The sequence below is a fragment of the Podarcis raffonei genome, chromosome 14 (assembly GCF_027172205.1).
Source record: "Podarcis raffonei isolate rPodRaf1 chromosome 14, rPodRaf1.pri, whole genome shotgun sequence".
Classification (NCBI taxonomy): Eukaryota; Metazoa; Chordata; class Lepidosauria; order Squamata; family Lacertidae; genus Podarcis; species Podarcis raffonei.
The window spans coordinates 52,693,781-52,706,919 of record NC_070615.1 but is presented as its reverse complement, the minus strand read 5'-3'; the positions used below and the strand labels follow the sequence as shown (position 1 = coordinate 52,706,919).

General features: G+C 49.1%; 1 protein-coding gene across 1 annotated transcript; it reads right to left on the bottom strand.

The window, feature by feature from the left end:
• Window positions 1–244: 244 nt before the first annotated feature.
• Window positions 245–13,139, bottom strand: PAM16 (presequence translocase associated motor 16). The gene is made up of 7 exons (XM_053365652.1): window positions 12,986–13,139; window positions 5,042–5,265; window positions 4,263–4,358; window positions 4,097–4,181; window positions 2,938–3,074; window positions 1,064–1,129; window positions 245–401 (listed from the first exon to the last, which is right to left on the bottom strand). The coding sequence occupies exons 1-7, from the start codon at window positions 13,137–13,139 to the stop codon at window positions 309–311; spliced, it is 855 nt and encodes a 284-aa protein (XP_053221627.1). The 3' UTR covers window positions 245–308.

Genomic DNA, 13,139 nt, shown 5'->3' with positions numbered 1-13,139 from the left:
AGCTGGGTGACAACTGCAGTCAGTCCACAGGCTGGGCTGCTGCTCACAGAGCAACAAGCCGTCTGGGCAAATGCCTCTCTGAAAGCTTTGGGAAGCAGATTGCAGGTTTCTTGCTTGGCCAGAGAAGCCACTCCTGGGAGGAGGGACGCTCCAGCCCCTGCTGTGGGTCCCATCCTGGTGCTGCATTCTGCACTCCCCCCCAGTCACCCCCTGGCAACAGACTGCGAGGCCGAGAGCAGCAAGCTACACAAGGGCAATTTATTGGCTAGCTATACTTTAGAGGAGGAGGCCGGTGGGAATGGGCTCTGCTACGTGTCTGGCTTGCGCTCTGCGTCTTGTTCTCGCCGCTGCTGCGACTGGATCCGCAGCTCTTCGTCCAGGCGCTCCTTGGCTCTCACCACCTGCAGGGCACAGACTTGGCACTCAGTAGCTGCTGCTGCTGCTCCAAAAAGACGGCAGGAGGCCAACACACACAGAGGGCGAGGGCAGCGGCTGTGCCAAGGGCATCCGCCAGAGGGCTATGAAAACAGCTCAGGAGCAAGCAAGGAAAAGGGGGGCGGGGTGGAGGAGGAAATCCTGGCTTTGGGGCCTCTTTGATCTCTGGGAACCCCAAGTAAATGAGGGGGCTTGGCCAGAAGGAGGTGGGCACAGGGCAGAGGTCACTCAGGTTGACACTTGGGACACACTGCATTATATGTATTTTGGGTAAGTTTGGATCCCTGAAAATGATTCTCAGCTTGCCAATAAGTTACAAGAAAGGGAGGAAAGCCTCTTAATTGCATCCCTTCCACCTAAGGGACTGCCAGCCCTGAAAGCACAATTTGGTTGTATTATTATAGATGTTAATAATCCCTGACAGGGACTCTTGGCAGCTTACAGGTAAAACAAGAACAGCTAAAAACATAGGGGGAAATCACAATCATTAAAAACAATAAACGTTAATAGAAATATATGGATATGATCTATTAAAAGCATACAAACTTCTAAGTGTGAGGGGAAGGAGCAGTTTCCTGTGGCTTCCTAGGGGGAGGGGCACAAGCACAGTTCCACCTCCCCAACTCACCTTGGACTGCAGGTAGAAAGAACCCCCCACGGATTTGTCGTTCACCTTGAATAAATGCTCGTAGTTCTGCCAAGGAAAAGCAAACAATACCCGCATGACCAAACTGCCCAGCGGCACGATTAATTGCCCGTCCCTGCCATGATCTGGGAAAACCAGTGGGCCAAGGGAAGGAGGAGAGAAGCCCGGCTGGATTGGAAGGAAAGGGCCAGCGTTCTGCTCCCCCCGCTGGCTGGCCAGAGGCCTCCAGGGAGTCCACAAACAAGGCCCCCTGGCCCTCCCGCCATGCACTCCACCCCCTGGTCTCTGCAGGTGGAGGTACCATTTAACTGTCATGGCTAATAAGCACAGATGGCCGTTTCCTCTGTGAGTTTTAATTAATACCTATTGAAGCTACCTAAGCCATGGGGGTGACTTGTGGCAGGGAGTTCCACTGATCCACAGCCCTTCTTGATGTTGCTGGACTTGGGCTCCCACCAGTTGCAGCCATCCTGGCTAGGGGTAGAGTAGGGCTTAAGAGTGTCAGGCAGGGACCTGGGAGACCAGGGTTCAAATCCCCGTTTGGGCCACGGAAGCTCCCTGGGTGACTTTGGGCCAAGCTAATGCCTCTCAGCCCACCCCACCTCACAGGGTTGATGCGAGGACTAAATGGGGGTGGGGGTGGGGAGATCCATGCAGGCCACCTCTAGCTCCTTGGAATAAAAATGCTGGCATATAAATTCAAGGAATAAACAAGCAACATCTGCAGGAAGGCTGCATGGCTCAGTTGTGAAGAGACTCAGCTTTGAGATCAGCCACTAGGTTCTCGCCCTATGAGAAATACTGCTTCCTGGTGTGCCTTGTGAGGTTTCCATGGGGACCGGGGGACCCAAAGGAACATGAACGCCCACATGAGGGAAGGCTGGAACTGGGTGTCAGAGCGGCTGCCTTTCAAGGTCCCTGGTTCAGTCTCACTGGCATCTCCAGGTCGGGCTGGGAGAGACTCCGGCCTGAAATCCTGGAGAGCCGCTGTTGCCTGTCAGTGGGACAGATTCATAGAATTGTAGAGTTGGGAGCCGACCCCCTTGCGATGCAGGAATCGTTCTGCTCAATGTGGTGCTCAAACCCACAACCCTCACATTAAAATCTGTCTCATGCTCTACCAACTCTGAGCTCGGTGGACCAATGATCTGACTTGGTATAAATTATTATTATTATTATTATTATTATTATTATTATTATTAATTCTTCATACCCTGCCCATCTGGCTGGGTTTCCCCAGCCACTCAAGGTGGCTCCAAACAGAATATTATTAATAATAATAAAGCAATCAAACATCAAAAACTTCCCTAAACAGGGCTGCCTTTAGATGTCTTCTAAAAGTCAGATAGTTGTTTATTTCCTTGACATCTGACGAGAGGGCGTTCCACAGGGCGGGTGCCACCACCGAGAAGGCCCTCTGCCTGGTTCCCTGTAGCTTGGCTTCTCGCAGGGAGGGAATGGCCAGAAGGCCCTTGGAGTTGAACCTCAGTGTCCAGGCAGAACGATGGGGGTGGAGACGCTCCTTCAGGTCTACTGGGCTGAGGCCATTTAGGGCTTTCAAGGTCAGCACCAACACTTTGAATTGTGCTCGGAAACGTACTGGGAGCCAATGTAGGTCTTTCAGGACTGGTGTTATATGGTCCTGGCGGCCATTCCCAGTCACCAGCCTTGCTGCCACATTGTGGATTAATTGTAGTTCCCGGGTCACCTTCAAAGGCAGCCCTACATAGAGCACATTGCAGTAGAACAGTTTCCTGTATCTCTATACAAAAGCTCTGAAAGCAGAATTGTGGGTCTCAGTCACCAAGGAATGAGCCTAGTACTTTCCCCAGCAAGCCTGAAAAGTTGGTATTTACCTTCTGAATGTCCTCTGGGTTGAGCTTGCAGACATTGAGGATCTGCTGGGCCTCCTGCAGGCTGAGGCCAGAGATGCTGGAGGCTGCTTCCGACTGAGGCCCTGAGCGCCCTCGCGCGTCTGCCGCTGCTTGGCTGGCTGCTTGGAAAGAGGGATTCGGTTACCCCTCTCGGTTCCCCCACTGTAGACAGCGGGGCTGGCAGTGCTCATGGCGCAAACAGGCTCAGGGTGGCCTTGCCAGCTGGGCTGTCCTTGGGAGCCGCCCAGCCCGGGGTCACAAGGCTGGCGTTGGCCGGCCCAGAACTTGGAGACGTCAGTGACAGCTACCTGGGACCCCCACAGAGAAAACCACAGGCCACATTGCGCCAGGTCAATGAAGCATGGGGATGCCCTGGGAGCAAGAGAGGCAGCTCACAGCGTCTCTCCCCCCCCCCCCCCACAAGAAGCATGGCAGAGGAGAAGGGGCAACCACATGGCACTTGTTGCAGGAATTTATGTATAGGTTTGGGTGGTTTGCCCCTCCAGCAGATATCATGCACATGCAGCCCACTACCAAAATCAGCACAATCACTTCATCACAGTTTCTTCCTATCTATTCAAAGGGCCTCTGCTGCACAATACCAAACATAACAATTCACTGATAAATGTATCTCCGTACTGGCTCACTGGGGAAACTTCAGAAATTCATATAGACATGTGAGCTCAGCTCCTCAGCAGCCCCTCTGTCTGAGTGATAATTCCTGGCCTCCTGATATCTGAGTGCCAGACAGGTAGCCATTCCGGAAATAACAAACCCAGATGAAGACAAAAGGGTGTGAATAACTTGGCTGGGAAACAGGGAAATGTAAATATCTCTCTCTTGATGGGTGTTTGGTGGAGGGCAAGGAGAACCATGGGGCAGGGTCCAGGATGCTCAGATTACTGCCACCAGATCTCCCATTTCATTATGTAACTGTGATGTAGTTTGGGGGGGTGTAACATGGGGATTAGCAGCTAATAAAAGTTTGGGTTCTCTTTTGTTTGGGGCTTCCATCTTGTTCCACCTGGTGGCAGGTGGAAGTCCTGTCGCGATAGTCTTCAATAAAGACCTGGTATTCCTGGCTGGTGTCCTTATTTTTTTGTCCAAGGGAGCCCTCAGATTTCTCTGTTAACACACTCACCTGCGAACTCCTGCCGCAGCGCCCGGGCAAAGGCTCTGCCCACCACCTGCACCCCCACGAGGACGATCTGTGCCAGGTACTTGGCCTGCCAAGGGAAGAGTCACCAGGGTCAGGGCATTCGCCAGGCAGCTGCCACCCCTTCACGCTCTGTTGCTGTGTCGCTCACTTGACCAGGTTGCTCCTGCCCTTGGGAACCAGCCCCCTTCGGTGCTCGGATGGCAACGGCCACTGAGCCCCTCCCCCCAAAGCCTCTCTGCTGGGTCTCCGTTTTGGGGGCAGCGCAAGACCCACCCCAACCCCGAATGGGGATGCCAGGAAGCCACGGGAAGGGGGGCGCTTAGTGGGGACCTGAAGCTCTCTCTGGGGAGGGGGTCCTTAGGGTGGGGGTGGGCCCAGAGGAAGAGGCCCTGGGCAGAGGAGGCCCAGGAGGCTGGAGACTTCGCTCAGCCTTTGCCAGGGAGGCGGGGAAGGAAGGGGGGACGGAGGGCGAAGGAGGCAGGTGAGCTCACGCTGCACGCACATCACACAACCTCAGGACCGTGGAGCTCGAAGGGACCCCGGGGATCATCTAGTCCAGCCCCCTGCCACCTTTCCGCCCCACGTGGAACTCGAACCCGCGACCCCGGGGTCCAGAGACTCGAGAGGCGCCAAGGCTCTCTCTGGGGAACGGGAAGCATATGGAATTAACAGAAGCAAAACGGAGGCGGCGGGGGGGGGGAGGGCAAAGGGAGCCCCGGACGCCTGGGTCCCTTCCTGGGGCTCCGAGGGAGAGGGCGGGGGCCAGGGAGGCCGGAGGCATCTTGGGGGGCCACGAGGGTCCCCTCCGTGTGGGGCTGAGCGGGGGGGGCGCACTGCTCGGACGCCTGGGTCCCTTTCCCGAGGGGGGGGCGGGCGAGGGGCTCCCAGACCCCTCCCTCCCCCCTCTCCGCCCCCCCCCGGACTCACCATGCCTCTCCTTCCCTCCTCCCTCCTCGGGCGGCCCAAGGGCGAGATGATCCGGCGGCTCCCGGGGAAGGAGGGCACCATAGAGACGAGCCGGGCCGCATGGAGAAGCCTCTTCCGCCTTCGCGACCGGAAGCGGACCCCGTACTGGCTTTGGGGCCTAGAGCGCCGCCCCGGGGTCGAGGGCGGCCCCTGGCGGCCGGGAGGCGCGCGCAATGCCGGGATCCCTGCCGAGTTGGAAGGAAGGGGACGCAGGAACCGCGGCTAAAGCATCCCTGGCGGGCGGCCTCTTTCTGAAAGCCTCCCGCGAAGGAGAGTCCAGCCCCACACCGTATGAGGAGCTGGAGCCATGGAAGTGCGGACTTGGAAGGGGCACCCAGAGGCCATCTAGTCCAGCCCCCAGCAATGCAGGCAGCGGGGACGGGGTGAAGCGGCGCCTGCACGCCCGGCTGATAAAAGCACAGGAGAAGAGGGTGGGAATGTAAAAAAGTGGAAAACTTCCGGGAAATGATATATAATGAGATGAAAAAGATGTTTAAATATATATTTATTAAGAAACCAGAAGCATTTTTACTTGGCATTGTAGGAGATGATATTAATAGACAGGACTGTAAGTTGTTTTTATATTCAATGATGGCAGCAAGAATATTATTGGCACAAAAATGGAAGCTAGAAGAATTACCGACGAAAGAAGAATGGCGGATGAAATTGATGGACTATGCAGAATTGGATAAATTAACAGGAAGGATTCGAAACCTGCGGGACCAGAGATTCTTAGAAGACTGGAGTAAATATACGAACTATTTGAAAAGTAATTGTAATGAACAGATTACACTAGTAGGATTGCAAGAAGATCTGTAAGGAGGATTATTGCAAGAAAGACTAAGAGGAGAACTATTAGTTAATGATAATTAAGAGTAATAGAGAAATTAAGAAATGTAGAATAAGTGATAAAGAACGGAAAATCATCAGAGGTTGTTGATGGAAGTCTAAAATATTGTATAAGCTAAGGAGTTATGTTGAATGATTGTTGAAAATGATATGTAAAAAATCCAAAAAAAAGTATGATAAAAAAGAAAATAATAATAATAAGGTGGCAACTCTGCCGGTGGCGCCAGACTAGCAGGCACAGCAAAGGGTGGCATTTTCTTCAGTCGGAGCAGAGCAGGCAGCCCCGTCCAACAGTCCAGCGCCCAGTTTCCCACTGTGGCCAGCCAGTCCTTCCTGGGACCTTTCTCTCTCCTCCGTGGGTGGTGCTGCCTGGGTTGCACTGGTGCCTTTTGGGTGGTCATCCCTTCCTCTTGAATGGCGCTTTCCCACCCTCCCCAAGTTCTGGACACCTGGGGCCTTTGCAGGTCTTTGCTTACCTTTAAGAAAACAAAATTGTACGTGGAACTGCGCAACCAGTCTCAACCGTGTTTCATGGTTTGGGGATTTGGAGTAGGTTGAAAATGTGTGTGTTGCGGCTGGACCCACCAAGCGCATACCCACAAGGTCAAGCGAGGACACAGCTAAAGGAAAAGGCTTTGGGGTGGAATATAGGGGGAAGCTGCCCCGTCCACTTCCGAAAGAGAGAACAAAGGAGGCTCTGCTTTGTCGTGGGAAAGCCTTTTCTTTTATTATGGTTTTTCCTTTCCTTTATGTTTAATGCGGCTGCTTTGCACTAAAGCAAAAGCAGAAAAAGAGCTCTTTTGATGCAAACGCTGCACCCTTTGGAACAGGGGTCAGCAAACTTTTTCAGCAGGGGGCCGGTCCACTGTTAGGAGAACCAGAACTTACAGGGTTAAGAAGTTCTGAGTGACGTCTCACATTCTGAGGCGTGGCTATGTTTACAGAGGGGAGTGTTTCTCTGTGTGTTTTTCTCTTTCGGTTTTGACCGAGAAGCGGAGATCATGTCTGGTTTTTCTCCGGGCTGACATACGATGTTATTCTACTCATTAAAGACTGTTGGAGATAAGAGGAAAGCCTGCGTGCAGTCTGATTTATTGGCCACACAAGCAGCAGTTTCCTCCGCTGTGTAAACTCTGCTACAAAGGCCAAAGAGGCTGGGAAGAGATTATTACCGGCACGGACAGCAGTGACGCAGCTAAGAAGAGTGCCGGACGCCATTGGCCTCCATAGGTTATGGGAGGTCAGCCAAGCTTTGGAAGCTGTTGCTGAGATGTGCCTGCGTGTGGGAGAAGCCAGCTGAGGAGGAGCTTCTGTTACGTGAGTAGGCTCTGTTGAATGGTTTATTTAAATGTAAAGGTTCATCATTGTTGCACCCGATGTGTATGTCTTTAAGGGGCCAGAGCAAGGGCCAGAGTAAGATAACGAGACCCAGCTTTACAGCTGTGAAGCATAGCAGGTGCTGCTGAGTTGTATTTGATTAAGGTGTGTCAGCATTTGGGTGTAGTATATAAGGAGCAGCACCTAGCTCTCCCATTACCCTGGGGGATGGGTTGGTGGTTGGGTCTGGTTTGGTTGTTAATGTATTTAGTGTAAAAGGAGTTTTTGTTTTTCTTATTAAAACCTTGTTTAAGTTATTTTTGAGTCCTTTCTTTTTAATGCATGGTCTCCCCAGCAAGCTCTCTGCAGCGTTACCATACTGCAAACAGCCAACATCTTTGGTTATGGGCCCAGCTGCTGAGTGGATGACTGCATATTTTTGGACTCTGAGAAAGGTTTGGAAACTCCTTCTCCTGTTAGCGTAGTTCTGTGGGTCTGGAAGAGTTCCAGAATGGTTGACCGGGTTCCTGAAGCTGAGAAGGCTCTGGTCTTCCCACAGCTAACAGATGAGAACTATAGTTTATGGTCTTTTCGGGTGGAGGCGCTTTTGACCTCTAGAGAAGTATGGACCTATGTAACTGATGACCCTCCTGACCCTGTGACTAATGCTTGGTCGAAAGGAGATGCAAAAGCCAGGGCGATAATTAATTTGGCAGTCAGCGACCAGCAAATAGTCTATATAAGAAATAAGAAAACTGCCAAAGAAATGTGGGACAGTCTTGCAGCAGTGCATGTTAGAAAAGAGTCAGCATCTGCATTGACGTTTTTCAAGCAGTTGTACCAGACGAAGTTGCAGCCTGGTGGTGATTTGGCAGCACACTTGAGACGTCTGGAGGCAATACGCTGCGAATTAATTCGAAGGGACATGGAGATACCTGATATTCAGTATGTTTTTATCATTCTATGTTCCCTTAATGAGGACTTCGATGGTATAGCTAGCCAGATATCTGCTGTTCCACCAGCACAATTAACTGTGGAAGGGGTAACGGCAAGATTAATGGGCGAGTTGGACAGAAGGGAGGCTTGTGCCATAAGCACTCCTATTTCCAGAAGTAATGAGGAACGCCATATGCAAACCTGTGGTGATACAACTGCATTTAAAGCTGCAAAGCGTTGTTGGTTCTGCAATAAACAAGGACATTTTGCAAAGGACTGCAGATCCAAAAGAAAGCAAAGTACTCCCAAGCCTGTTTCTGTTCGTCAGTCACGGTCGTCAGCCCAGCAGCCGACATCGTATAGTAGAGACAGAAACGAGCCGCGAGTTTTCCATGCTAGGACAACAGATCGTAAAAGACTTAAACGTGCCAAGTGGAAGTCTTTTGTTGTGGACTCAGGAGCATCTCAGCATATTTGCAACGATCGAAGCTTGTTTATTTCTTTCGATGAGGAAATGGGTAATGTACATTTAGCCAATTCACAAGTCTTGCAGTCGCTTGGCAGGGGTACTGTTAAACTTGACTCTTTAAACATTACAATAGCGAACTGCATTTACTGCCCGTCAGTGGACAATTTATTGTCAGTAAGGTGCTTTGCTCGTCAAGGCATAACTGTGCGTTTCTTAAAGTCAATGTGTGAGTTTTTCGATGGGAACAAACGTCTATTGTATGCCCGGGAATCTGATGGTTTATATAGACTGTATTTTCGCACCTACTCCCAATCGCCTATAAATTGCAGAGCAGCACAGTCAAGCCAGGGGTTGAGGAATGTAAGGCCACATTCCGGGTGTGTCCATGAGGCGCACAGAATTCTGGGACACCTGAATTTTGCTGATGTAATTAAGACAAAGAATATTGTTGATGGCCTCAACTTAAAACCATGTAAATTCTTTATGCAATGTCTATCCTGTTGCAAGAATAAGATTAAGGATGCACGCAAGGGTAGATGCTCAGATAGGAAAGTAACTGAGCCATTTGAGCGTGTACATTGTGATTTAGTTGGGCCACTCCCACCATCATTAGGAGGTTCTAAGTACTGGCTTACTCTGATAGACCAGTATAGTAGATATTGTTGGACTTATGCAATAGCTGAGAAGTCCCAAGCATTTGAGAAGTACAAAGTTTTTTGCAACTGGGTAAAAACGCACTTTAACAAACCAATTAAGAACCTATTTTCTGACCGGGGCGGCGAATTTGTTTCTGAGGATTTTGAGAATTTCCTGGAAGCGCAGGGGACTACTCATGAGTTATCTTGCCCCCGAAGTCCATGGCAAAATGGGCTTGTTGAAGTTGTGCAGCGTGACCTACAGGCAGGGGTTAAAACATATCTGCACAATGCTAATCTGCCCAAAGACTTTTGGGCTGAAGCGCTTAATGCGTTTTGTTATGTTAGAAATCGCAGTTATCATTCTGGTTTAGATGTCACCCCCTATGAGAAGCTGTTTAAAAAACGCCCTAATCTGAAATACCTACGCATTTGGGGTTCAGATGTAATTATGCATTATCCCGCTAAGCAGAAATTGGGTGAACGTAGTGTCCAGGGAAAATTAATGGGCTACCAGCAGGGGGCGTACAGAATTTACATACCAGCAACTGGCAAATTTCATATTACCAGAAGCATGATACAAACTGTAAATTGGAATGGAGTTGCTGTCTTCCAAGATACTGATGGTATAGATAATACTGAGGAAGAAGAGGAAGCAGCAGCAGCAGCAGGAAATGGTGCTTCTGAATTAATGGAAAAAGACAAAAAGTCTGTTGAATCTGATTTGTTTGATGATTTAAAGTCACAGGCACCCAAGGGGAGGTTAGATTCTCTTGAGTTTTCTGACCGTGAGCTTAGCCTACAGGCATCTCTTCAATCTGACAATGATTTACAACCTGAAACTAGTGGTTCACTTAGTCCCATTAAGTCTGAGGAGTCTGACTCTCCTTCCGGACTGAGACGTTCAGATAGAAAGAGACAGAAGCCACAACGTTTTGCAGATGAACATTTTAATACTGTGTATGCCAATAAGGCAGTTTTTGAGCCAAAAAGCTACAATGATGTTCAGAAATTACCTAAGCAACAAGCTGCAAATTGGTATAAAGCTATGAACTCTGAGATAGCTTCTTTAAAAGAGCATAACACTTGGTCTCTTGTACCACAAACCCCAGATATGAGACTTATTGATTCAAAATGGGTTTATAGAGTTAAAATGAATGACAAAAATGAAGTTGTAAGGTACAAAGCAAGATTAGTTGCTAGGGGTTTTCAACAAATTCCAGGTGAAGATTATGATTTGTGTTATTCACCAAGCGTAAAATATGAAACAGTTAAGCTTTTGTTAAAAGATGCATCACAACGTGGACATTCTGTTTATCACCTAGATATAAAAACTGCATATTTGTTTGCAGACTTAAAAGAACAAATTTTTATGCGTGTTCCTGAAGGCATAGACGCCGCTGAAGGTTTGGTATGCAAATTAAATAAATCCCTTTATGGTCTGCACCAAAGTGGAAGGAATTGGCACCAAACTTTAGCAAAAGAATTGCTGGATATTGGTTTTTCACAAGGAAAGGCAGACAACTGTGTGTTTATAAAGGAAAGGGCAAACTCTGTAACAAAAATATGTGTGTATGTAGATGACGTGCTAATTTCTACAAAAACTAAACAGGAATATGAACTGGTAGTATCACAGTTACAGAAGAAATTTGATGTGGTGGAGTTAGGCATAGCTAAAAATTACTTATCCATGCAAATTGAGAAAGGCAAAAATGGATCTTTTCTGGTTCATCAAACTGCAAAAATTGATGATCTTGTTAAAATGCTATGTTTAGAAAATGCAAATGGCAAGGAAACGCCTATGGTGTGTGGTTTCACCTTTACAGGTGAAGATAAGCCATTTCCTAACAAAACTTTGTATCGTTCTGCTATAGGCAAGCTAAATTTCATTCAAAGAATCTCAAGACCAGATATAACTTATGCTTTTCACTTTCTGGCAAAATTTGTAGAAAAGCCTACTACACAATGTTTCTCTGCTCTTAAGAGAGTGGTAATGTACCTTAAACACACCAAACATTATAGGTTGCAGTTTACAACATGTATTGACAAAGGTTTTGAAATTTTCTGCGATGCATCTCATGCAGTGGAACAAAATAATTGCAGGGGTGTGTCTGGTATGGTGTTTTGTTATAATGGTTGTCCATTTGAATGGAAGTCCCAGACACAAACCATTATTTGTCTCTCCACAACAGAGAGTGAATTATGTGCATGCGTTCAGGCCACTCGTGATGTAGAATGGTATCTGCAAGTATTTGCAGACCTACAGATGCAAGTAACACTACCAGTAAAAGTTTACCTTGATTCCCAGAGCGGACTTGCTATCCTGTGTTCAGAGACCAATACGCAGCGCACTAGAGTCTTAAGGTTACGTTTACAGTTTGTAAAGAAACTAATTGCTGATGAAATGATTGTATTTGAATATGTTCCAGGTGACGATCAAATTGCGGACATTTTTACTAAAGCACTTCCAAAGGTTACACATGAAAGACATGTACAAAATATGCTTTATGTTTTTGTTCCACAATGATGAACCGCAGGGGAAATGTTGAATGGTTTATTTAAATGTAAAGGTTCATCATTGTTGCACCCGATGTGTATGTCTTTAAGGGGCCAGAGCAAGGGCCAGAGTAAGATAACGAGACCCAGCTTTACAGCTGTGAAGCATAGCAGGTGCTGCTGAGTTGTATTTGATTAAGGTGTGTCAGCATTTGGGTGTAGTATATAAGGAGCAGCACCTAGCTCTCCCATTACCCTGGGGGATGGGTTGGTGGTTGGGTCTGGTTTGGTTGTTAATGTATTTAGTGTAAAAGGAGTTTTTGTTTTTCTTATTAAAACCTTGTTTAAGTTATTTTTGAGTCCTTTCTTTTTAATGCATGGTCTCCCCAGCAAGCTCTCTGCAGCGTTACCATACTGCAAACAGCCAACAGGCTCAGCCCCGGGGGAGAAGGAAAATGGCTCAGCTTAAGCTGCCATGCCAGAAACTGACTAGCCATAATTGGCTGCAGTGGAGTTTTCAAGCAGAGTTTTGGCTAGTTGGGGAGCAGCTGTGGGATGTTGTACAGCGCCCACTGAAGGCAACTGGGAACGCAGAGACTGAAAGAGCTGCAGAGCAAAGTGAAGTTGAGAAGCGTGTGCTTGCTTTTTTGGCAGAGAATGTGGATGCACATCTGGTGCCGGTTGTCCTGGATGCTGAAAGGCCTGAGGCTGCTTGGCTAGCACTCCGTGAAGCTTGTGAAGCTGGGGTGGGAAGCAAGGGCCAAGATGGGGCTGCATCCGAAGGGGAGAGGCAAGATGGCGCCGGCCACATTCTTGAGAGCCGACACACAGCTGGGAAGAGCTGTGAGCCCTCACGGGGGGGCGAAGGGACTGTTGCTGTTACTGTTGCTGTTGCTGGCAATGCTGAGCCTGGGGGCGGTTTGGATGCTGCAACGTGTCTGTGTGAGGAGCCAGGAGAGAGGCCAAGTGTTGGGAGCCCTTTACCCACCAGAGGGGGTGCAGGAAAACGTCCTGGGAGCCCCGTGAGTAGTGGGGGGGCAGTGAGCAGTGAAAGCTCAGAGATGCCTCTGAAAGCTCCAAAAGCTGCCAAGAGCTGTTTACGTCGTGAGCCTGGGAAGCTGCAAAGAGCTAAAGGCTTCAAGGCCGGCCACCTGCAGCAAGGAGAGATAAGAGCTATGGAGTTGTGTGGGAACGCTGAGATACGTCCGGTCTCCAAGGCAACTGAGAGAGTTGCATCTACGGAAGCTGTGAAGGTCGTGGGCAAGTCTTCCTGCCGGGGGGAGTCTGTTGCCGTGACAACCAGAGAGGACATCTGCAGAGGCTCCAAGGATGGGGGCAGCGAGAAGATTGTTGCCAT

Bases quoted from the DNA above. Each gene is read 5' to 3' on its own strand.
- PAM16 (XM_053365652.1), bottom strand. From the start codon at position 13,139: ATGGCAACAATCTTCTCGCTGCCCCCATCCTTGGAGCCTCTGCAGATG. The intron at 3,075-4,096 runs GTGAGTGTGTTA...CTTTCCAAGCAG, and splicing joins GCTGCGGCAGGAGTTCGCAG to CCAGCCAAGCAGCGGCAGAC. The intron at 1,130-2,937 runs GTAAATACCAAC...TTTCCTTGGCAG, and splicing joins ACCCAGAGGACATTCAGAAG to AACTACGAGCATTTATTCAA.